This window comes from Monodelphis domestica, chromosome 1 (assembly GCF_027887165.1).
Source record: "Monodelphis domestica isolate mMonDom1 chromosome 1, mMonDom1.pri, whole genome shotgun sequence".
NCBI classification, from domain to species: domain Eukaryota; kingdom Metazoa; phylum Chordata; class Mammalia; order Didelphimorphia; family Didelphidae; genus Monodelphis; species Monodelphis domestica.
In genome coordinates this window covers 278,472,005-278,498,742 of record NC_077227.1, presented here as the reverse complement: position 1 = coordinate 278,498,742, position 26,738 = coordinate 278,472,005, and the positions used below count along the sequence as shown (strand labels likewise).

General features: G+C 35.8%; 1 protein-coding gene and 1 long non-coding RNA gene across 14 annotated transcripts in view; one reads left to right on the top strand and one right to left on the bottom strand.

Annotated features, from left to right (window-relative positions):
- The window catches only part of GPHN (gephyrin), an 852,406-nt gene that overhangs the window by 592,954 nt on the left and 232,714 nt on the right, over positions 1-26,738 (bottom strand). For all 12 annotated transcript variants that reach the window (XM_007473063.2, XM_056820908.1, XM_001369841.4 and 9 more), the window contains one exon: positions 24,028-24,106. In XM_007473063.2, the coding sequence (XP_007473125.1) occupies positions 24,028-24,106 (79 nt within the window). The remainder of the gene's footprint in view (positions 1-24,027; positions 24,107-26,738) is intronic.
- LOC103099241 (uncharacterized) overlaps positions 1-26,738 on the top strand; it is a 55,189-nt gene that overhangs the window by 23,778 nt on the left and 4,673 nt on the right. For both annotated transcript variants that reach the window (XR_457445.3, XR_008917226.1), the window contains exon 2: positions 20,274-20,335. This is a non-coding gene — a long non-coding RNA (uncharacterized LOC103099241). The remainder of the gene's footprint in view (positions 1-20,273; positions 20,336-26,738) is intronic.

Genomic DNA, 26,738 nt, shown 5'->3' with positions numbered 1-26,738 from the left:
TAATAATCACTATAACTATCAATGGTTAACTTATTGTAGATGGTAGATTGAAGGCTTGAGGCAGTCTAATACAACTAACTTATTATCTCTATGAGGAGAGGCAGAGAAAGAAGACAGGGTTTAGAAACAGGATATGAATCTCTTAACCTATACACTAAGATTTCTACATAAAATCAAAAACCCCACCAAATGCTTCACATGAAGCTGTTTCTCGTTCTAGATGAACCTGCACTTAACTATGCTCAACTGTCTAAATATTAAATTCTATATTTTAACCTACAGTAAAATGATGAACTTTAAATATATAAACCTAAGCAACTTATACAAATTGTAAATTCTTGAGAGAAAAGTTAGAGCAGTTTCTCTGTTCAGTATCAGAAAAAGCAGGGCTGTGACTGTTGACACAAAACTGCTCTTTATCGCCCCCTGTGGCCGAGAGGGAAAAAGCTTCTTTTCAGTAACCACACTTTCTCAACTCAGTATTTATCTCACCTCCCAACAAAAGTATCTCAATACACTAAAATCTTCCTTTCCTTTCTTTTCAACTGTTACTACTGTCACTCAGACTCCTGTCCTCTCAGTGTCAGAGAAGATGGAGCCCAGAATTCCTGCTTCACTGATATTTGTCCTCTCTCCTTAAAGGGTCCACAGAAGATACCTCTGTCTTCCCCACGTAAAGGGGACAACACAAAAATCACAAACCCGTACTCTGAATTAAACTCTTCTCCTAATGAGACTAAATAACTCATTAAAACTCATTATAAATCTACAAATTACAAAAAAAACTTATGTAAGAGTTACTAATTAATAAACAATCTTTTACTGAGCATTTGCTTATTTCAGATACTGTACTAAGCTATTCAACAAACTTAACAAACATAATTTCTGTACTCTGAAAGACAGGAATATCAGAATTCAGGAAAAGATGATGTGTGGCAGAGTGAGAAAAGGCAGATTTGGCTTGGAAGGCAAGGGTCAGAATGCAGGAGGAGAATTTGGAATTCTACCAGAGTGTTCTGGTACAGTTAACTAACAGCCAGGAGTAGGGGAAAAGATAGAGAGGAGTGAGAATGTCACAGTGGTTGGACTTAGCTCTCTCTCTCTAATGCAGATCTCAAACCTACTTTAGTCCTGTGTCTCTGTGAGCTTCAGCCAGCAATTCCTTTAACCCAGAGACATCTTTGAACTCCTGTGAAGACTGCACTTATCATCTTAACTTTACCTCTACTAACGTCAATTTGAACTTGTGGTGACTTGATCAGTCTGGTCACTAGGTTCCTTATCCAACTACTAGATCTGTACTTCATCAAAGACTTTTGTTGGTGGGCACAGACTAAGCAGTATGATAGAAAGGTTTTAAAAGAGATAGAGAGGAAGTCAGTGTAGCTCCAGCTTTGCTGGAGACCAAAGAAACCCTTGTGGGTCAGAGGGATCTGGGACAGATAAGATTTTTAAATGCTTAGGGAACTTTCTAGCCCGCCATCCTGACCCAAACTACTAATTATCAACTTAAATAAATTTACTGTTTGTTTAAGAGAAGTCAGATTGCATTTGTTAAAGCTCAAAGCCTCCATCTTGCTACCCTCCTTCAACTCTAAAAGCAATTTTAAACAACGGTTATAAACATAACTTATCAAAGGACAATTTCAAGCCTAAAGACATCACATGAATATTTGTATTTTGTACAAATGCTTTTTATTTTATTTTATTTTTTTTAACTCTTTGCTGGAACTACTATATGACAGTGGCAAACACTTTTTTTTAAATTTTATATTTTATTTGATCATTTCCAAGCATTATTCATTAAAGACATAGATCATTTTCTTTTCCTCTCCCCCACCCCCCATAGCCGACACGTAAATCCACTGGGCATTACATGTTTTCTTAATTTGAACCCATTGCTATGTTGATAATATTTGAATTAGAGTGTTCATTTAGAGTCTCTCCTCTGTCATGTCCCCTCAACCGCTGTATTCAGGCAGTTGCTTTTCCTCGGTGTTTCTACTCCCATAGTTTATCCTTTGCTTATGAATAGTGTTTTTTTCTCCTAGATCCCTGCAAATTGTTCAGGGACATTACTCCGCCACTAATGGAGAAGTCCATTACGTTAGATTATACCACAGTGTATTAGTCTCTGTGTACAATGTTCTCCTGGTTCTGCTCCTCTCGCTCTGCATCACTTCCTGGAGGTTGTTCCAGTCTCCATGGAATTCCTCCACTTTATTATTCCTTTGAGCACAATAGTATTCCATCACCAACATATACCACAATTTGCTCAGCCATTCCCCAATTGATGGGCATCCCCTCGTTTTCCAGTTTTTGGCCACCACAAAGAGCACAGCTATGAATATTTTTGTACAAGTCTTACAAATGCTTTTTTATCGTGAAAGGGGAGGCAGGAAAAATAATGAAAGGTGGAAAAGGGAAAATTAATACTTTTTTAGTTCACCAGAAGTGATGGTGAAAATTAGTCTGATAAAAATTTGGTAATACAGCTATCCCTATAAAATCAATGATAGCAAACTTGCCAGCATAAATGTGATTTTAGTGCTCAATTATGAAAAAAAGATTTAGGTAGCTACTTTCAAATACTTCTGGTTTCAAATACCTTAGATCTCCATCAGGAATGTTATATAGTAAGTTTTTCCTTTAACATCTGGAAAATTATATTACTATGAGGAGTCTTGGGTAAGAACTGACAGCAACAGAATATGAAAAATAGATACTTCTATAGCTAGAGGACAAGGGACATTTTATTTTGTGTCTTACCAACCACAGCACATTAGAATCAACACTCCAGATACATTACAAATGTCATTCTAATAAAGAGGCCAAATACAAGAGTCAACCAGAATTAACATGAGATTTCTCTCAGAAATATGGTAAGATGAAGCCATTAAGAAAGAGGTCATCACCATTCTCCTGGTCATCCAGTTTCATAGATTTATTTTTTCTCTCTATCATACCTGAAGTCCTGGTGAAACTACCTCTACTACATTTAACACATTAATCTTCTTCACATATATTGCCTTAATTCAGGTCATTATTACTGACCACATCCCAACTTCTGGTTACTTATGTTTCCAATACATCCTCCAAATTACTACTAAAATAATTTTCCTAAAGCACAGATCTGACCATTTTTACTCTCCTGATCAAAACCCTTCAATGCTACCCTAGGGCATTTAGGATAAAATGTAAAGCCTAAAGGGCTAGGTAGTCTGGCTCCAACCTACTATTCCTGACATTTCTTTTAACTATTATTTACTATTTATTTCTTTTTAGTATTCCTTTAAAATGCTGAGTTCTAAATTTTCTCCCACTTTCCAATTTCTCCCCTACCCATTAAAAAAGGAAGCAAAATTATTTCAGTTATGTATGTGAAATCATCCCAAACTGGATAGATTATTCTTGGTTGTAATTATAACTCTTTTGCTTCCCAAAATATCATATTCTAAACTTTCTAATATTTTAATATGGAAGCTGCTAAATCTTATGTAATTCTAATTGTGGTACCATGATATCTGAATTGTTTCTCTCTGGTTGCTTGCAATATATTCTCCTTGATTTAAAAGTTATAAAATTTAAGTAAAATATTAAGTGATCAGTGGTTTCTTTTGATTTCTATTTCACCCTGGGGATCTGAGATACTGGGGCAGTTTTCCTTGATACTTTCTTAAAATATGATGTTTAGGCTCTTTTTCATCATGGCTTTCAGGTAGTCCATTAATTCTTAAATTATCTCTCTTCAATCTATCTTCCAGGTCAGTTCTTTTTCTGATTTGATACTTCACATTTTCTTCTATTTTTTCATTCTTTTGATTTTGCTTTATTGTTTCTTGATACTGCATAGAGTCATTAGTTTCCACCTGACCAAATCTAATTTTTATGATTATTTCTTCAGGGAGCTTTCATATATATCTATTTTTTGATTTGGTCAATTCTGGTTTTTAATTGTTATTCCCTTCAGTATTTTGTGTACCTATTTTACCATTCTGTTAATTCTCTTTTCATAATTTTCTTTGAACACTCTCATTTATCCTCTCATTATCATTTATTTCTTTAACTCAGAAATTCTTGTTAGGTTTGAGTTCAGTTAGCATTCATCTTTGAGGCTTTACTTACAACTGCTTTCATGTTGTTGTCTTCTAAGTTTATGTCCTGGTCTTACCTGCGACTGAAGTAGCATTTTGTGATCAAGTTCCTTTTTATTCTTTGTTCATTTTCCCAGCCTATTTCTTGACTTTAAACATTACATTAAAGTTAGGCTCTGTTTGCTGTGGGTGGGGAGGCACTGCCCCAAGTTACCAGGTTTTTTTTAGGGGGGGGGCTGCTGGGGGTTTGCAACTTTTTGGTGCTTCCAAGGTAGTGTGATCCAGGAAGAGATGTAGTTACTGTTCCCCTAGTGTGCATTTTGATATCTACTTAGGAAAGGTTCTTGCTTCCCTATAGCTCCAAGCACTTTTCTCCCCCTCTCCAAGGAATTGTGATCCAGAAATCTATATGGAATAGACTGGCCAATCTGTACCAGCTACACTCAGTGCCAGCAAAGGGTCCCCTGTATCATCCTTTGACATTCATTAATCTTTCTTTCCATCTCTGGCCTGAGAGCTCCCCAAAACTGCTGCTATTGCTTACACTTCCACTGCCTACCCCAACGTCATAGGCCTCTCCTGCTAACTTTCTTATTGTCTTAGGCTTGAAAAATGCCTCACCTTTTACTGGCTCTACTACTTGAAAATTTAATTTTAGGAGTTATTTTAAACTTGTTTGGAGGAGAATGCTGGGAGAGTTCAGCTGGGTTGCTGCTTGTATTCATGTTCTTCCATTCTAGACATATTTTTCATAAATCATCAAAACTCATTTGATGTTTTACATTTTTTAGTCACTATACTTAAAGATAATTTTTTAGTATTTAACACTAGTGACCACCCTTTGCATTTATATACTTTTCTCTCATGGCTTTCATGAAAATGCTTTCTGTTATATTCCTACTCAAGCTCAATTAAGGATTAACAACCATGTACTACTCACTAAACCTGGGTATGTATGCTAGGGTCTCTCTTGGCATTTCTACACTATATTTAGGTTCTCTCATCAGTTTCAATGTGTTTATATATATATATATACATACATATACATATATATGTATACACACACACACACAGAGACACACACAGAGGGAGAGAGACAGACAGACAGAGAGAGAGAGACAGAGAGACAGATATCCAATCCACATCTCTTTTTGGAACTAGCTATCTATTAGATACAATTTGAGGTATATAAAGGAGGGATTCATTTTGAGAACAAATGAGTTCTGCTTCAGAAGGCTCAGCCTTTTCATAAAAGAACTCATTTCCCCTCCAAAAGTACCCATCCTTGTGATTTCCTTAATTCTGTTGAGAGTACCATCACTTATTATATCCCAGTCTTGAAGCCATATTTGACTATTCCTTAGTTTTCTATGAAGGAACATCATTTATGGCACTTCCTAATCATGGGTGAACACAAGGTTGTATCCTGAAACCTCTTCTCTATCTGCTTTTTTTTTTAATTTTATAATATTTTAATTGATCGTTTCCAAGCATTATTCATTAAAGACAAAGATCATTTTCCTTTCCTCCCCCCTCCCACCCCCAGTAGCTGACGCGTGATTCCACTGGGTATCACATATATCTTGATTCGAACCCATTGCCATGTTGTTAGTATTTGCATTAGAGTGTTCATTTAGAGTCTCTCCTCTGTCATATCCCCTCAACCGCTGTAGTCAGGCAGTTGCTTTTCCTCGGTGTTTCTACTCCCACAGTTTATCCTCTGCTTATGAATAATGTTTTTTCTCCTAGATCCCTGCAGATTGTTCAGGGACATTACACCGCCCCTAATGGAGAAGTCCATTACATTCAATTATACCACAGTGAATTAGTCTCTGTGTACAATGTTCTCTTGGTTCTGCTCCTTTCGCTCTGCATCACTTCCTGGAGGTTGTTCCAGTCTCCATGGAATTCCTCCACTTTATTATTCCTTTGAGCACAATAGTATTCCATCACCAACATATACCACAATTTGCTTAGCCATTCCCCAATTGATGGGCATCCCCTCGTTTTCCAATTTTTGGCCAAAACAAAGAGCGCAGCTATGAATATTTTTGTACAAGCCTTTTTGTCCATTATCTTGTTAGAGTACAGACCCAGCAGTGCTATGGCTGGATCAAATGGTAGATATTCTTTTGTCACCCTTTGGGCATAGTTCCAAATTGCCCTCCAGAATGGTTGGATCAGTTCACAACTCCACCAGCACATCCCCTCCAGCATTCATTACTTTCCATAACTGTCACGTTAGCCAATCTGCTAGGTGTGAGGTGATACCTCAGAGTTGTTTTGATTTGCATCTCTCTGATTATAAGAGATTTAGAACACTTCTTCATGTGCTTGTTAATAGTTTTGATTTCTTTATCTGAGAACTGCCTATCCATTTCCCTTGCCCATTGATTTTTTGTACAATTGATTTAGCTCTTTATAAATTTGAGTAATTAAACCTTTGTCAGAGGTTTCTATGAAGATTTTTTTCCCAATTTGTTGTTTTCCTTCTGATTTTAGTTACATTGGTTTTGTTTGTACAAAAGCTTTTTAATTTGATGTAGTAAAACTTATTTATTTTACATTTTGTGATTCTTTCTATGTCTTGCTTGGTTTTAAAGTCTTTGCACTCCCAAAGGTCTGACATGTATACTATTCTGTGTTTACCCAATTTACTTATGGTTTCCTTCTTTATGTTTAAGTCTTTCACCCATTTTGAATTTATCTTGGTATAGGGTGTGAGGTGTTGATCCAAACCTAATCTCTCCCACACTGTCTTCCAGTTTTCCCAGCAGTTTTTATCGAATAGTGGATTTTTGTCCCAAAACCTGGGATCTTTGGGCTTATCGTATACTGTCTTGCTGAGGTCGCTTTCCACCAGTCTATTCCACTGATCTTCCTTTCTGTCTCTAAGCCAGTACCAAATTGTTTTGATGACTGCTGCTTTGTAATATAGTTTAAGGTCTGGGACTGCAAGGCCCCCATCATATGTGGGGTTTTTTTTCATTATTTCCCTGGATATCCTTGATCTTTTGTTATTCCAGATGAATTTTGTTATGGTTTTTTCTAAATCAGTAAAGAAATATTTTGGGAGTTCAATGGGTATGGCACTAAATAGATAAATAAGTTTGGGTAGGATGGTCATTTTTATTATATTGGCTCGTCCTATCCATGAGCAGTTAATGTTTTTCCAATTGCTCAAGTCTAGTTTTAGTTGTGTGGAGAGTGTTTTGTAGTTGTGTTCATATAGTTCCTGTGTTTGTCTCGGGAGATAGATTCCTAGGTATTTTATTTTGTCTAAGGTGATTTTGAATGGGATTTCTCTTTCTAGTGAGATATTTTATGTTCTCTTCTAACTTCTTGGCCTTTTGGTTTTGCTTTATTAGTTCTTGTTTTAAGGCCTGGTTTTCCTTTTCAGTTTGGTCAAACTGGTTTTGTAGATGCGTGAATTTCTTTTGCATTATTTCCCACTTTTCCTCCCAGAAGGCTTCCATCTTTTTGATCATTTCTGATTCAAATTCAAATTCTTCATGGGTTTCTGGAGAGTTTCCATTTCCTTTGGAAGGTTTCAGAGCATTTGCTTGTGTTTCCTCTTCTGTCTTCTCTGCTCCATAAAATGTGTCCAAAGTTGCCCCCTTCCTCTTGTTTCTTTTGGAATTTGGGGGCTTTTGTGCTTCAGTGTAGTTTGCCATCTCTATCTGGGTAGGGAGGATTAGCTTTTCTTATCTCTGTCTGGTGTTCAGAGGTTTTACCCCCAGGCAGATTGTCCTTTCTATGAAGTTGTTGTTCTGTCTTCCTGGGGAAGCCAGGAATTGGTGGTGAGTCCCTGGGTTGAATTGAGTGTGCTCTGAGACAGAGACTTGAGACTGGGATGGAGGGATCCAGCCAGGAGGTTATAAGCTCCTCCCGTCTCTCTGGTTCCCTGCTGTCTGGGTGCCCCCTCGACTGGGTCAGGTTGTTTTCAGGAAGTGGCCTTCTGAATAGCTGGCCCTGGGGTCCTTTTGCCAGCCCTGAGGGTTACTGTTGTTTCTGAAGATCCTGCTCTCTGAGGGGGAGGGGCCACGGCTTCCCTGAGCTCAGGGCAAGGACTCCTGATAAGAAGATTAGCTTTCCCAGGGTTGAACTAATATTCTGATGGAAGGCTCCAGCCAGGGGGTTATGAGCTCCCCCGTCTCTCTCTGTTTCCCTGCTGTCTGGGTACTCCCTCGACTGGGTCAGGTTGTTTTCAGGATGTGGCCTTCAGAATAGCTGGCTCCCAAGGCCCTTTTGCCAGCCCTGAGGGTTGCTGTTGTTCCACACGACCCTGCTCTCTGAGGAGGAGGGGCCGCGGCTTTCAGGAGCTCCAAGGGCACCTCCCAGGGGGTTAGGAGCTCCCCCGTCCCTCTCTGTTTCCCTGCTGTCTGGGTGCCCCCGTGACTGGGTTAGGTTGTTTTCAGGATGTGGCCTTCAGAATAGCAGGCCGTGGGGCTCTGAGGTTGCCTCTGCTGCCTCAGACTGGGCACTCTAGGTTGGGGGGGATGGGTCCTAGGACCTTCCTTCTTCCTGCCCCTTAGGTCCAAGTGATCTTGGGTTCTGGCTTTGGGGGGGGGCATACCTTTTGATCCAGGTCCAGAAGGAGGATTCCCGGGGTCTATGTTGTTGATGGTTTTGAATTTCGGTGTCCTAGGAGCATTCGGTTTGAGATCGGTAAGGAAGGGTTTCAGGAGATCTGAACTTTAGCTTTCTCTAAGCCGCCATCTTGACCGGAATTCCTCTATCTGCTTTTTAACTAAGTGACCTCAGCATCTCTCATGAGTTTTAATGATCTCTATAGAGAAAATTATTATATCTACATAACCAGATCTCTTTATAACCTCACACTAGCCAACCTTTCCAAACTAACAACACATTCCCCTTCAAGCATTTTCCAGGCCAGTTAACTAAGCCTACTACCTGTTATTCCTACTACATGACATTTCAGCTCTAATCTCTAAGCTTTCACATAGGCTGTCCTTTAAGCCTATAACAGCCTCCCAATCACTTCTAATCTCTTCAAATTCCTTCAAGTTTCACCTCAGTTTACTACATTCTTGCTTTAGGCCTTTTCACTGCTGCTCTATCTATCCTCACACCCTTACTAAAAACAAGCAGTAAGGATGATATTAGAAAATAAGTATTGTTTTATTACTTTAGAGATAAGAAGTACAGTGGCTGGCCTGAGAAAGAATTAGAGTTTGGAGCAGAGCAGAGAGAGTATGTTAATTTGAAATGTTGATAGTTATAACCATTTTTCTATGTCAGTTACTCTCTCTGTCAGTTGGTAGTTGGTCTCTGGAAGTTGGCAGAGACACACTCAGAGACTCTCTCTCAGGACTAGAGGAGATCTTTTCCTCTCTCTCTGTCTGAGGGAAAGACCTGGAAGAGCTTAGTGTTTTCTTTTTCCAACGTGGGAAACACTATTGACTATCAATTTCAGTCTTCAAAAACTGGTTTATATCTCAGAAAACCAAAGAAAGATCTGGTCGTTGGTTTGGACTCTGAGTCTGTTCAGATTCAGAGTTCTAACTGGCTGAGACTCAGCTCATTTGTTTGTGGAGATTTAGAATTCCTTAGAATTAGAAATCCTTGTTATCCTTATATATTTCAGTAAATATTTTATTTTTTATAATAAATAGTCTCTTTAGAGTCCTTGTGTTTGGCCCTGAAGGGAAGTTCACATTTGACCCTCACTTCACTTTATCACTGACTATACTTTTGATTAAATTTATCAAAAGTATCTGAACAGTTTAAACCTGTATTGGTGAGGTTTCCCATCTATTTGTATATCTCACCAATTATTATTTTTACAAAGCAAATCAAAAAAATAACTATTCTATAATTTTTTGGTACATATACTTTCTATTTACTTATCTGGATTACATACTCATACTCCCCAAAATCTTATACCATCATAGAATAGAAACTTGTCAACAATTGGGACTATATATTTCAGTTTTGACATATTATTCTCCATACTTGGTATAATGTCTACACAAAGAAAACACTTAACACATTCTTGTTAAACTAAGTTGTTGGGGGATCCTCAAGGATCTTGGAGTTGAGAAACCAAGGGAAATAATGAGATATTATAGAAAGCATGGGAACTCTGGAGTTGGAGGATACAGGTTTAAATTTTGGTTTTGATAATTACTTCCTAAAAAACATTGAATAAGTAAATTAACCTCCCTAGGCTTTACAACTGTTCGACTAGGTGCCCCTGAGGTACTTTCTAACTCCTATTATTTTAGGATATAGGATTTAGGATATATATAGGATATAATCATTCTATAAAATGTTATGATTCTAGTCTCTTCTTTGTAAAATAGACATTTTAACAGGGAAAAATGTTGTATAAGAAGTCAGGAGAACTCAAAGCTCTAATACTATATCTGACCCTTTTTAGACATATGACCATTGGCAGATAATTTAAACTCTATATGAAAGGTAGAATCAAGATGGTGGCCTAGAAGGAGCAGAAGTTCAGACCACTGAATAAGCTTCCTTATCGATCCAAAACTAAATGCTACTAGGGGACTGAAAATCAAACATAAAAACAAGACGGAGCAAAGGAACCCTGCTGCTGGGCTTAATTCAAAAGGTACACACCCCCAAAAACAAGAATCAAAGGAGACTTGGGCTTAGGGGGAAGGCAGAAGGAAGGTCCCAGGACCCATCCCCACTCCACCTAGAGTGCTGAGGCTCAGGCAGCAGTGGGAACTTCTGGGAAGGCAATGTTGCTAGTCTGGAGGGTATACCTTGTGGGCAGGGCTGTGCCAAGTTCTGAGCATCAAACACAGACTGCGGGGAAGGGGCTAGAGAGAGAGCATGAACATGGCAGCCTGGCCAGAACTGTGGAAATCTTCCATATTTGCTCTAGCCTTCCAGGAGGTTTTGGTCTCAGAGCACAACCAGCCCAACTAAGCTGAACTCAATCCCATAAACAGTCTCCAGAACTCAGGGAACCCCAGGCTCCACACCCATCCTCATTGACTGCTGGACTTTAATCCAATCAAAAGCCTCCAGAGCACAGGGAAGCTCAAACCCCCAACAACACTCCCTCAGAGACTACACCGAGAGATCTTCTTTTAAAGCTCCAAGAGAGGAGACTGACAGAAGCCCCCCAAACCAAACAAATGAGATGAGCAAGAGCACAGACAAATATGGGGAGTAAAGAAGGGGTGAATATGAGCAAACAACAGAAAAAGAAGAAAGGAATTACAATAGATAGATTCTATTCAGCAAACAGAACATAGAGGGAGAGGTCAGCAAATGATAAATCAGAATTCCCAGTGAGTTGGATACAGGCTGTGGAAGAACTCAAAACACAATTACGAGAGGCTGAAGACAATTGGGAAAAGAACTTAAAAACTAAGATAAGTCATCTGGAAACAGAGGCACTTGATCTAAAAAGAGAAAATAGTGTCTTGAAAGCCAAAATCAACCATCTGGAAAATGAGGCAAAGGAGATGAAAGATGAGGCAAAGGAGATGAAAGATTAGGTAAAGAGGATGAAAGATGACCTTCAAAGAAAATTAGACCAGAAGGAAAAGGATGACCAAAAAGCCAGGGATGAAATCCAGTCTTTAAGAAGCAGAATACAACAACTGGAATCAATGGACCTCACAAGGAAGCAGGACACTATAAAACAAAACCAAAAGAATGAAAAAATTGAGGAAAATATGAAGCATCTCATTCACAAAACAGAGGATTTAGAAAATCATTCAAGGAGAGACAATTTAAAAATCATTGGTCTACCAGAAGACCATGACAAAAGAAAAAGCCTGGACATAATACTACAGGAAATCATTCAAAAAAACTGCTCTGATATCCTAGAACAAGAGGGAAAAGTGGAGATTGAAAGAATCCACAAATCATCTCCTGCACTTAATCCCCAACTGACAACACCAAGGAATGTTATAGCCAAATTCAAGAACTATCAAGGAATGTTATACCCAAATTCAAGAACTATCAGACCAAAGAAAAGATATTACAAGCTTCCAGGAATAAGTCATTCAGATAGAACCACAGTGAGGATAACGCAAGATCTGGTTGCATCCACCATGAAGGACAGAAAGTCATGGAATATAATATTCCGGAAAGCAAAGGAACTAGTTCTACAACCAAGAATCAACTACCCAGTAAAACTGACTATATTCTTATAGGGGAAAGTATGGTCATTCAGGAAAATAAAAGAAGTACAATAATTTGTAAATAAAAAGGCAGACCTGAACAGAAAATTTGATGTACAAACACAGAACTCAAGAGAATCATCAAAAGGTAATTTAAAAAGAGGGAAAAAAAGGAAACAAAATAACAACAAAATTCTTTTTAAGAAAACTCAATAAGTTAAAATATGTATCCCTATAAGAAAAGAGGTCATTGGTAACTCTTAAAAACTGTCAATATCACCTTGACAGGTAGAAGACTTACACTTAGAAGGAACAGTGACAAACTGTATAGGATGAAAGGACACAACATAAATAGGTATATAGATATATACATGCATAAATACATATACATGTGTGTCTATATATATTCATACACACACACACACACACACACACATATATATATATATATATATATATATATATATATATACACATATATGGGTATGGGGTGTTCAAGGAGGGGTAGTATCTCTGGTATGGAGGGCTTGTCGTGCCCTTCTAGGGCAGCTCTCCAGCCTCTAATCTCCACCTGACACCCAGCTCTCACTTGTGGCTCCTAGTAACTGCTAGCATGCGGCAGCTGACACCCTGGGCAACAGCTTTGACAGGCCGGCCAAACCTTATGAGGGTAGCCATCGGGTCGTCGACCCATGGTGAACCAGGGCTTTGCTCACCCAGCATGTGAAGACTGCTTCGGCTGAACAGACAGAAGAAATCAATAAGAAGGTTCAATGGCTGAGAGGGCGTCGCAGCAAAGCACTGTGGAGTGCTTAGGGCATGTTGGAGCACAAAAGACAACATGGCCATCCAATGCAGCTGAGGAAGACTCCAGGTGTAACAACTTTTCATGCCAATGGACCCAGGCTTCCAATGCCGAGAGAGTGGGACTGTCTCTGTATATCGACTTTTCCACTTAAATCTCCTTCACGCACAAGTGTCTTTGTGCACACTCTTCTAGCATAGATGAAAACGCACAAAGACAATCATCATCCTTGGTAACCAAGAGACTAATACTATACATACAAACATACATACATATACATACATACACACACACACACAACTGAAGTTAAAAAAAGAGGTTAATGCTAAAAGAAATGAGAAAAGAAAGTAATGGGGGTAAATTTATATGTCAAAAAAATTTATATGTCAAAATTTATATGTCAAAATAAATTTATATGTCAAAAAAAAGCTCATGGCGGGAGGGGGGAGAACATCAATACACTATTGGGTATTGATGGGTATTGAAGGGCAAAGAGGTTGGAGATAGGAAATACTCAACTCTTAAGTGCTTTGAAACTGACCCAAAAAAGGAGGAACAATCCAATCCATTGGGGCAGATAATAGATTTACGCCCTATAGGGGAGTAGAAGGGTAACAAATGGACTGGTGGGGAGGGAAGCAGTACAAGGGAGGGAGATTGTGGGGGTGTGAATTTTAGAAAGACTATAAGGAAAATAAGGGGGTGAATAAGAAGGGAGAGGGGTAGCAAGGGAAGTAAAATAAGGGGGGAAACTAAGGGGACTGATTATAAACAAACATTGCTGTAGAAGAAAATAGTGAAGGAAGAAAAGGCAGGACCAGGAGTAGAAATCAAAATGTTGGGAAATACACAGCTAGTAATCATAACTCTGAATGTGAATGGAATTAAATCACCCATAAAACGCAAATGGATAGCAAAGTGGATTAGAATCCAATACCCTACCATATGCTGTTTACAAGAAACACACATGAGGAATATAGATATGCATAGGGTGAAAGTAAGAGAATGGAGCCAAATCTACTGGACATCAACTGATAAAAAGAAGGCAGGAGTTGCAATCATAATATCTGACAAAGCCAAAGTAAAAATAAATATAATTAAAAGAATTAGGGAAGGTAATTACATCCTAATAAAAGGCAGTATAGACAAAGAGGAAATATCTGTATTCAACATATATGCAGTGAATGGCATAGCATACACATTTCTAAAGGAAAAACTAGAGGAGCTCAAGGATGAAATGGAAAAATCATACTAGTGGAAGACCAGAACCTTACTCTATCTGAACTAGATAAATCAAACCAAAAATTCAATAAGAAAGAGGTAAGAGAAGTGAATGAAATCTTAGAAAAATTAAGAGTTAGTAGACATGTGGAGAAAAATAAATAAGAATAAAAAGGAATATACCTTCTTTTCAGCAACACATGGTACATTCACAAAAATTGACCATGTATTAGGGCATAAAAGCATTGCAAATGAGTGCGAAAGAGAAGAAATAATAAATGCGACTTTCTCAAATCATAATAAAATAAAAATAATAATAATAAATAAGGGTATAAGGAGTGGTAAATAAAACATTATTTGGAAATTAAACAATGCGATTCTCCATAACCGGTTAAAGAACAAATCATAGAAACAATTAAGGACATCCTTTCAAAACCTATGGGATGCAGCCAAAGCAGTACTCAGGGGGAAATTTATATCCTTGAGTTCATATATTAACAAATTAAGAAAGGCAGAGGTCAATGAATTGGGCATGCAAATTAAAAAATTAGAAAGCGAACAAATTAAAAATCCTCAGATGAAGACTAAATTAGAGATCCTACAACTCAAAGGAGAAATTAATAAAATTGAAAGTCAAAGAACTATTGATTTAATAAATAAGACTAGAAGCTGGTACTTTGAAAAAACAAACAAAATAGACAAAGTACTGGTCAATCTAATTAAAAAACGAAAGAAGAAAACCAAATTGACAGTATCCAAGATGAAAAGCAGACATCACTTCCAATGAAGAGGAAATTAAGGTAATCATTAAAAACTACTTTGCCCAATTATATGGCAATAAATATACCAATCTAGGCGATATGGATGAATATTTACAAAAATATAAACTGCCTAGACTAACAGAGGAAGAAATAGATTACCTAAATATCCCCATATTAAAAAAAAAAAAGTTGAACAAGCCATGAAAGAACTCCCAAAGAAAAAAATCCTCAGGTCGGGATGGATTCACAAATAAATTCTATCAAACATTCAAAGAACACCTAATCCCAATGTTATACAAACTATTTGACAGAATAAGCAAAGAAGGAGTTCTACCAAATTCATTATACAACACAAACATGGTACTGATTCCAAAGCCAGGCAGGTCAAAAACAGAGAAAGAAAACTATAGACCAATCTCCCTAATGAATATAGATGCAAAAATCTTAAATAGAATACTCGCAAAAAGACTCCAGCAAGTCATCACCAGTGTTATTCACTATGACCAAGTAGGATTAATACCAGGAATGCAAAGATGGTTCAAAATTAGGAAAACTATCTGCATAATTGACCATATTAACCATTAACCATTAACCAAAGCAAACCAAAAAAATCACATGATCATCTCAATAGGTGCAGAAAAAGCCTATGATAAACTACAACACCCATTTCTTTTGAAAATACTAGAAAGTATAAGAATAGAAGGGCCTTTCCTAAAGATAATAAAGAGTATATATCTGAAACCATAAGCAAACATCATCTGCAATGGGGATAAACTAGAAGCCTTCCCAATAAAATCAGGAGTGAAACAAGGATGCCCATTATCACCCCTATTATTTAACCTTATACTAGAAACACTAGCAGTAGCAATTAGAGGAGGAAAAGAAATTGAAGGTATTAAAATTGGCAATGAGGAGATCAAGCTCTGACTCTTTGTGAATCATATGATGGTATACTTAAAGAATCCTAGAGAATCAACCAAAAAGCTAGTCGAAATAATCAACAACTTTAGCAAAGTTGAAGGATAGAAAATAAACCCGCATAAGTCATCAGCATTTCTATATATCTCCAACACATCTCAGCAGCAAGAATTGGAAAGAGAAATTCCATTTAAAACCACCCTAGACAATATAAAATACTAAAGAATCTATCTGACAAGACAAATATAGGAACTATATGAACACAACTACAAAACACTATCCCCACACAATTAAAACTAGATCTAAACAATTTGAAAAACATTGATTGCTCATGGGTGGGACAAGCTAACATAATAAAAATGACAATCCTACCCAAATTAATTTACTTATTTAGTTCCATACCCATTGAACTACCAAAAAACTTCTTTACAGAATTAGAAAAAAAAAACATAACAAAGGTCATTTTGAAGAACAAAAGATCAAGGATATCCAGGGAAATCATGAAAAAAAATGCAAAGGAAGGAGGACCTGCAGTCCTAGATCTCAAATTATACTATAGAGCAGTGGTTATCAAAATAATTTGGTACTGGCTAAGAGACAGAAAGGAGGATCAGTGGAATAGACTTGGGGTAAGTGACCTCAGCAATACAGTCTATGATAAACCAAAGATCCTACTTTTTGCAACCAAAACCTACTTTTTGATTAAAAAACTGCTGGGGAAATTGGAACACAGTATGGGAGAGAGTAGGTTTGGATCAACATCTCACACCCTACAAGAAGATAAACTCAGAATGGCTGAATGAGCTGAATATAAAGAAAGAAACTATAAGTAAATTAGGCAAACACAGAATAGTATCCTTGTCAGATCTTTGGGAAAGGAAAGACTTTAAAACTAACCAAAAAAAAATCACAAAATGTAAAATCAATAATTTTGATTACACCAAATTAAAAAGTTTTTGTACAAACAAAACTAATGCATCCAAAATCAGAAGAGAAGCAACAGATTGGGAAAAAAATCTTCATTACAAACACCTCTGACAAAGGTCTAATTACTCATATTTATAAAGAGCTAAACCACTTGTAGAAAAAATCAAGCCATTTTCCAATTGAAAAATGGGCAAGGGACATGAATAGGCAATTTTCAGTTAAAGAAAACAAAACTATTAATAAGCACATGAAAAAGTGCTCTAAATCTCTTACAATCAGAGAAATGCAAATCAAAACAACTCTGAGATATCACCTCACACCTAACAGATTGGCTAACATGACAGCAAAGGAAAGTAATGAATGTTGGAGGGGATGTGGCAGAGTTGGGACATTAATGCACTGCTGGTGGAGTTGTGAATTGATCCAACCATTCTGGAGGGCAATTTGGAACTATGCCCAAATGGCGATAAAAGACTGTCTGCCCTTTGATCCAGCCATAGCACTGCTGGGTTTGTACCCCAATGAGATAATAAGAAAAAAGACATGTACAAAAATATTCATGGTTGCACTCTTTGTGGTGGAAAAAAATTGGAAAATGAGGGGATGCCCTTCAATTGGGGAATGCCTGAATAAATTTTGGTATATGTTGGTGATGGAATACCATTGTGCTAAAAGGAATGATAAAGTGGAGGAATTCCATGGGAACTGGAACAACCTCCAGGAAGTGATGCAGAGTGAGAGGAGCAGAAACAGGAGAACATTGTACACAGAGATTAACACACTGTGGGACAATCAAATGTAATGGACTTCTCCATTAGTGGCAATGCAATGACCCTGAACAACTCAGAGGAACCTATGAGAAAAACCACTATCCACATCCAAAAGAAACACTGTGGGAGTACAAACACCAAAGAAAAACAACTGCTTGAATACATGGGTTGAAGGCATATTGTTGGGGATGTAGACTCTAAATGAACATCCTAGTGTAAAAACAACATATGGGCTCTGATCAAGGACACGTGTAATACCCAATGAAATTGCGTGTTGTCTGTGGTAAGAGTGGGTGTAGGGGAAGGAGGGAAATATCGTGATTACTGTAACCAAGGAATAATGTTCTAAATTGACTAATAAACTTATTCAAATGGAAAAAAATAAACTCTATATGAGCCTTAGTTTCCTAACATATGGAATGGGGATAATAACTCCTGAATTCCTACCTCACACAGTTATCTTAAGTATCCTATAGGATAAGGCATACAAAGTCTTTTGGTAATCTTCTAATGCTAGCTATATTGATTCAATTTGTTCATTTTCAGTGCTTCTTTACTTCTCTATGACTAAGTTAAAAAAACTAAGTGTCACACTCCTTTGGTAGAGGGAGTTTACTTACTGTGAATTCTCTGTATCAATGGAATCACATACCTTGTTCCAAAAAACATTCTCAATTTTGTTGATGTTTGTTGCTTTAGATGGGAGACATTTAATAAATGTTTATTGATAAACTGATATATAATTATAGAGTTATACATTTTAGGTAGGACCTATGTATACTTGAACTCTAAAGAATCTTTCACTGCATAATACCCAAGATTAACTTCAAATTTTTTGCTGGGTGCAATTTAAAAAAATAAAATAATGTATACTTCACCTCCTACAGGGATGAAGTCTCAAATCTCTATCCCTTTTGGACAAAGAGATGGCTTTAGAGAATCAATTCTTTTGAACTACAAGCATGAGTTGAGTTTTCCTCACACAGCAAAACTTTTAGATTAAAGGATTTGTAGCCAAATAGTAAAGAAATTGTTGATAATTACATAATTTTCTGAAATTCAATGATATTATGACAAACACTCATACTCTGAATTTAGCAAAACTTTGGTACTAGCAAACAAAATAAAATCTTATAGTGTTACAAAAACTGTAGAAGTAGGACAATGATAGAAGAAAAATGTGAGAATTTGAAGAAAATGAGAATTTCAACTAAAAAGTTATAAAATTTAAATCCGATAAATAACTTATTCATAAAGAAGTATATAGCTTCTTAAAATGCTGTATGAGAATACCATGAACACTAAACATTTTGGGAAGTATTTATTTATGGCTGCCTGGCACTTTTGAGAAATTCAGTTTACCACATTAACTTGTATTAATGTAAAAGATAAGTACAGGCTATATCTAACTATGATTGTTTTCTAGTTATCAATCCTGCTTTTCCCTTTTATGTAATGAATGCTATGACCCAAGATACCAAACATCGTTCAATCAAGAAGAAAAGGGTACAACGGGTAAGAAGGTTGTGTTTTTAGTACTTCCAAAAGAATCAGGGAACCTCCATAATAAGCAGCAAAGTTGCTGAAACAGATAGAAGAAGGGCACATTTTAGGATGGCATGTTTCAGAGATTTATATTTAGATACTACTATTCTCTGCAGTATTGACTTTCATTTTTCAGTTCTGAGGGCTATATTCAAATATCAAAAGCAATTATGAAGAAAGTATCTGCTGAATTTATAGTCAGTAAATTTATAAATTACAAACTACAATTCAAAGTTGGTCACTAATGCTTAAAGAAGAAATATATTCTTTTTCTAAAAGCAGCTACTTATAGCCATTTCCTGTAGTAAGACACAGTAATAATACAAGGCTACAAAAGAGAATCCTAATAGAGAAAGGTAGACTGAAAAAATAATAGTATGGTTACAAAATTGCTATGGAACATTTTGTGTTTTAAATTTTGAAAGTGATAGACAAGACATTTTTTTTACAGAGAAAAGAATTTCATGTTTTCCATAAATGCAAACAAAAATCTCTAAAGATTATGCAATATATTGAATGATACAATGAAACTGTTTTGACAATCCTTTGCACCTTAATGAAATGTTAATTTCTGTAAAAATAACACAGCCACATTTACAAGTTAGACCTGTATAAAAAACACCATTACAAATAATTTTAAAATGCCAACCATATTCAGGAGGATGATATTGTTAAAATAACACTACCCAGGATTTAAGACCCAAGCTCTCTGCTCTATTAGAAAAAGATTCCATAGTTTCCCACCACAGAAAATTTAAAAGGCCAAAACCTAGTTTAATATAGCAACAATATGATTAATATAATAGCTCATATAATTGAGCAATTAATAGCTTGCAAAGGTATTATACCCAAACAACTCTATGCTAATGAAGCACAATTACTTTTTCATGTATTTATCTATCTATTTATTTTTGAGGAGAGGAAAATTCAGAGAGGCTAAATGATTAGCCTACCTAAGTGCTTGAGCAGAAAAATTAACTCAGGTCTTTTGAATTCTACATGATCTTAGGTATTTTTTCATTACATTATATGAACTATTCATATATACCATATTGAAAATGGGCTCTGAATAACATTCTGTTCTATTCTTTTCTTTACTTTAGAAGCTCCAAATCCTCCAAAAGTTAACAGTTTCTTTACAACTCTTTTCCTCAACAACTACCAGGTAAATGAGCAAACTAAATAGTCAGTTAATATTGTAATGTATTGTTTGCTGAAATATTTATATTCTGAAACTGCAAATTTGTGTCTTTCAATACCCAAAATAATAGCCTGAAGCAGTTCATAAATAAGGTGATTCTTTTTCAAAAAAAGAAGGCATTTGCTACAAGGATATTTCCAACATTTTTCTTTTTTTCTTAATATTGCAATAGATGGGTAGCTTGATTTTATTCATTCATTCAAGGTATGGAGGATTGGAAAACAGTCTGCTAACCCAAAAGGCGGACAATTTTGAGGGTGGGTGGAGAAGGGGAGGCTATTTTAAGCTAGGTTCACTCTCATTACAATATTAACTAAGGATCTGAAGAGACAAAATAAACCAGATTAAAAAAAAATCCTCTGACTAATATAAACATTCAAGAAGGATAAGCAAACAAATATTTAAAGGGCATGCACTTAGATGCAAGATAAAAATGGCTCAAGGGGCAGCAGGGTAGTTCTGTGGATTGAGAGTCAGGCTCAGGTCCTGAGTTCAAATCTAGCCTCAGATGCTTCCTATCTGGGTGACCCTGGGCAAGTCACTTAACCCTCATTGCCTAGCCCATACCACTCTTCTGCCTTAGATCTAATACTCAGTATTGATTCTAAGACAGAAGGTAAGGGTTTAAAAAATGGCTCACATGAATAAACAATATTGCCCCTGAGATTTGAGACGCTAAACTCCCTTCTAAACACAGGTTTATATAGGATTCGCCAAAAACCAGGTCTTAATTTAGCTTCCCTCCATCCAGAACTCCATGACTAAGGGCATGTGTTAAATTACTAATGCCATCCATACTATTTCTTCCTTGGGGCCCAAAACCTGGGCAGCAGAAGCCAGGGTAGTAGGGGACCCTAAACCAGGGAGGCTGAATTTACAGCAGGGAAGGGATTAAGAGAACATCCACCTTCCTCATTTTTGAAGAGAAAGGTCTTCCTTTGAAATTTGGTGCATTAAGAATAGCTATCTGGGATTCCCAAATGAAAGTAATTCAACCCCTAGCTCCTGGCAGCTTATTCTGCTCACCTGACTTACTTTAGTCATATCAGAATGCTGAATTCACACATCAGGCAGCCAGAGAAACTAAATCAAATCTTTCTTTCTTAAAGGAAAGCTCCTGGTTCAATATACAAATCTTAATTACTATCAGGCTACATAGATCAGCATTTCCACAAGCCAAAGTATTGGGATCCTGGTTAGGGTGCTCTCGTATTGCCACACTAGATCTTCTTGTAATCCATTAGCTCTCAAAGGTCCCCTCCTCACAATTGCTCTTTTCAAAGGGAAGGGCAAAGGTGAGCCAAAGGATATAAGACCAAAGTCCCAAACTATACCAACTGAAATGTACTAACTACAAAAGAAATATACAAAGCAAGTGCTATAATATAGGAAGGAAAAGAAAGATTTCTAAGAGGACTTGTGTGAGGTTTCATGGAGGTCACTCTTTGGCTAGACTCTGAAGGAAGAGAAGGATCCCAATAGGAGAAGCTGGAGAGGAGGCCTTCCCTGTTTCTGAAAATCACTAAATTTACAAAAATTGACAAAAAAACTTGTGCCAGGCATGGAAGCCAGCAAAGTGGAAGCTACTTAAAGCTTTCCTAAGATCTACTCACACCCAAGGCAACTATTCAGTAAACTAATACAAGTGTAATGAAAATGAACCATTCAATGAATACATAATCACAGGGGCAACTACAAAATTATAAGAAACTTTAAAATGACCATTGCTCAGAAAGGAGGATATTCCTATGGACAGTACCTGAAAAAATTACTATTTTTTGGTACTGGTCAGTTCCTCTAATGGGCATATATATTGATATTTTCCCCTAAATAAAACTAATCTGAATACAACATTAATAATGAACCTTGAAGATCCTTAAAAGTGATGGCACTTTACCAGCTCAAAAAAAGAAATAAAAAAGACTGCTTCTATCCAGTGATCTATTTTAAACAGCAGACTACTGCCTAGATGAGAAAATGTCAATTTAAGAACATTGGTTTGAAAAAACCAGTGTGTACAAATTTCTTATTTTGTACCTATAAAGTTGTGGAGATTCTCTTAGATTTTTCTTATATTAGAGATATTACTATGTTTCACCAGCACTGCTGGTACATTAAGTATCTGCTGGTAGGGTGTATAATGAATATGGTATTAAGTTTAAAAGAAAAGTATAAAATTAATGGAAAATAATGCAACTCATTATTACTCTATATTTCCTCTGAAATGTTTCACAGCTTCTTAATCACTTAAGTCTACTGTGAATATAATCTTTAAACACAGGGATTATAATAAAATATATATAATTCTCTTGTACAGAAGTATATACCTTACAAAACAGTGTAAAAATTTATTTTGTTCAAATAGGTTTTCAAGAAATAATAGCTTCATTTTCATATTCCAAAAAATAACACACACACACACATACACGTGCATGCACACACACACACACACCACCATCACCACAAATGAATCAATATAATATACCTGGTCTAAGTAACTAATTAAAAGGTGGGGGAAGAGACTGTCAATCTCAATGATGCCAGAACAGGGGTTCACAACTTTTTTTTGAGTCATGGAATCTTTTGGCAGTTTCATGAAGCCTAGGAATCCCTTCTCAAAATAATTTTTTAAATGCATAAAATAAAATACACAGGATTATAACAATTTCTGTTATGATGTACACAATGAGAAGACTGCCTTAGTGTATAGATAGCTTCAATGGTAGGAAAACTTGCATTCAAATCCATAGTGTTGAAATGCTATGTGAATCTGGGCCAGTCACTTAATGCACCTAGTGCTTTAGGCAAGAAGACTTATAAAACAGTTACAGAACTGTCCCCCATTCCCTTGTTCCTCTGTCCCAAGACAGTCATTTTCTTCATCCTACAATTCCTTTTAACAGTGAAAGGCCAAGTTCCTATCCCTGTAATGCATTATTAAAGAAAAATAAGAATTAAAGAAAAATAAGGATGATAATCTGCCATAACTCATTTGCTTTTCCACGGTTTACTTGACTTTGACAATTTTAAGGACTCTCCCCACCTAAGAACATTTAGAAATCATCCTGCCAGCCCCTCCTACTGCACTCCAGTTAAAGGTGAACATTAAGATAACATATGTGTTAAGTGACTAAAAAAATGGAATCAATCCATTTAAAGTAAAATCACAAACAGCAAAATGTATACAAAAAACAGTAAACAACCTTTGCCGAATGACATTTCATAAAACACATAAAACATGTTCAAAAGAAATGAAAACAATTTGAGTTTGCTTCCAATATAGTATATTCATGGTAATTTTACAGTATAGCAATGGAGTTTTTGTCTCTGAAAGTTACATTATTAGCCATGTCAAGCAACCCTACTTTTTCAATACTCTCCCAAGCTCTAGTCTCATTTTGTTTACAAACTCTATCTATATACATGTGCACACATACCTGCACACACACATATATATACACAATCAGATATAAATTATGTATGCATATAATGTATATATAATGTGTATGTTATATATATTCTAATATATAAAACATACACATAAAGGCTGTCAACAAAGAAAAGCTGCCATTAGAATGAATCATTATGAATTATAGATCCTATAAGTATGGTATCACTGTAGTTTTAAGAATAAGCAATGAAAAGTCATTACTCACAGTGAAGGATCTTGGACTAAATCTTTGAGGTTTATCCCACTTCGGTCTTCTGCTAGGTTCCGGAAGCAACTGTCACTCACTAAAAAAAGAAGAGGGACAGGATTGGGTGAGGCAAGACAGAAAAAATAAATTTAAACAAAACTCACAGTAATTGCTAATTTATACACATAAAGAAAGGAGTCTACTTTCTTTCATTCTTTTTTCATTTTAGACATGACAGTGAACCTTTGATGACTTAACTATTGGTACATGGATAAGGATAATGATGTCAAATCAACTAATCTGGGAAAGAGAATAAGAATTACTTCTCCACTTAGCAGGGAGCCTGCATTCCCAGATTTTTTAAAACTCTTTCACTGCATCAAATGTATGTATACAACTTTCTAGAAGTAATATCATCACTAAAGTAATTTTTGTAATGAACAGTCAAATTGAGGAACTAGAAAATACTAATAAATGCCCTAATATAAAGGTGTCACTTCTAATAAAAAGTAGATACTTTATTTAAAAGGCAGGCACAAATGATCCATGATAAGCAGAATATAGTTATAAAATCAGATTATAATGAACATGATCTTACAAGAATTCTAGTGCAAAAATCACCCAAAAGAAGATATCCATCAGCTTCAACCCATATGAGTATAATAGAAAAAGAACATTAGACTATGAATCAAAAGTTCTAATTTTGCCACTAACTTTGAGCATATTATTCAACCTTCTTTTGCCTGCTCATTTTCTATAAAGAAAAGGAGAGAGAGAAGGGAAGGGAAGGAATGAGCATTAATTATAAGTCTAACATGTGCTAGTCAAAATGATATGCTTTTTACAAATATAATCTCATTTGATCCTTACAAGAACCCTGAGAGATAGGTGCTATTATTGCCCTCATTTTACAGTTGAGAAAGACAGGTGACGTACCTATTCATAAACAAGTAAATACCTGTGAACACATTTGAACTCAGATCTTCCTAATTGCAAGCCAAGCACTCTATCCATTGTGCCATCTAACTCCCTGAATTAGGTTTTATGAGTGTTAAGTCTCCTCCATCTCCAAGATTTATTATATGATTCTTTCGCTTAAAAATAAACTCAAATTAAGAACTCAGTTTAAAAGTGTACTTCTAAGAATATGTTGTGCTATTTTTAGTTCTTTTGAGTTATTGTAGAACAAGTTTGAAACAATCTCATTTATTTCCCATAATTACATGTATAGCATACAATATACTTTTTAAAAATTTAACAAATATAGAGATAAAAATTGATGAAAGTTTGTCAGTACTAATCCAATTAATCATGCTTTGAAAATAAATATAATTAAGATAGTCACATTTGGAAGTCTATCACATATAATGGAAACTTGCTTTTAATTAGATAGTACTGGTATTATTAAACTTACTATGGAAATGAGTGAGAAAATTTAAAGAGGTCAACTGACTTGCCCATAATCATATAACATATGATTGAGCTAGGTAGCTCAATGAATATAGTGCCAGATGATTCTGGGTTTAAATTTGTCTTATTAGCTGCACAACCCTGGGCAAATCACTTTATCTACATTTCCTACCCCATACCATTCTTTTACTTTAGAATCAATACACACTATTAATTCTAAAACAAAAGGTAAGGGTTTAAAATATATACATATAAATTAGTACCATATACAAGGCTGAAACATGGATTCTAATGATTCTAATTCACTGTTCATTCTACAATATTACATTACACATGTGTGTTTTGCTGAATATTCTTTTTCTTTTTTAAAATAAAATTCTTTTTTAGACCATTTACTTAATTCCAACTTGAAGTTAATTTTCAAAATTCAAGATCTATGGAAGAAATTTCGGTATTTTGGGAGTACATTTATAGATTCTAACTCCTAATAAAATATGAACGTTAATAACATTTTAAACATTTTTTGTTTGTTGAGTTTTTTTAAATAAAGAAGACAGAAATATCTTAAAAGTATAAGATAGTTACCTATCTTAAACCAAAACCACTGTAATTAGAAATTTTATCAATTGTTTCTCTTTTGCACTTGAAAGTTCAGAAATAAAAACCAGCAAAGGTAATTGGATTAGTCTATTTTTACCATTAGCTATTGTACTGAGATTCAAATATTCTTAATCATTAAATTAATTAAAAATCTTCAACTCATCTTTTTTTTTTAACCCTTACCTTTTGCCTTGAAATCAATACCACGTATTCTAATAATACTATGTACTTTAAGGCAAAAGAATGCTATGGGATAGGCAATAGGGGTAAAGTGACTTGCTCATGGTCACACAGATAGGAAGTGTCTGAGGCTACATTTGAACCTAGGACCTCCCGTCTCTAGGCCCGACTCTCAATCTACTGAGTTACCCAGCTGTCCTCTTCACCCCATCTTGATAAAACTTATCCAAAGTTTTGTGAGTTATAATGAATTTTCTTTTTTTCTCCTTTTAACAAACATGCTTTTTGTGATACTATATTCCTAAATAGGAACACAGAGAAAACAAACTGTTGATATCCTATAAGAAAAGGTTATTTTTAGCTAAATTATATAATAAAAAATCATGAAGTTATAGATAAATTTCAAGAGCCTCTACTTTAAAATTTGTTTAAAATTTATTGCAATTAAATTATATTTAAATTGCAAAATCTGTGCAAGAAATCTATATTTTGGAATATTTTTGTACATTTGTAGATTCTTACTCTGAGTAAAAGATTAA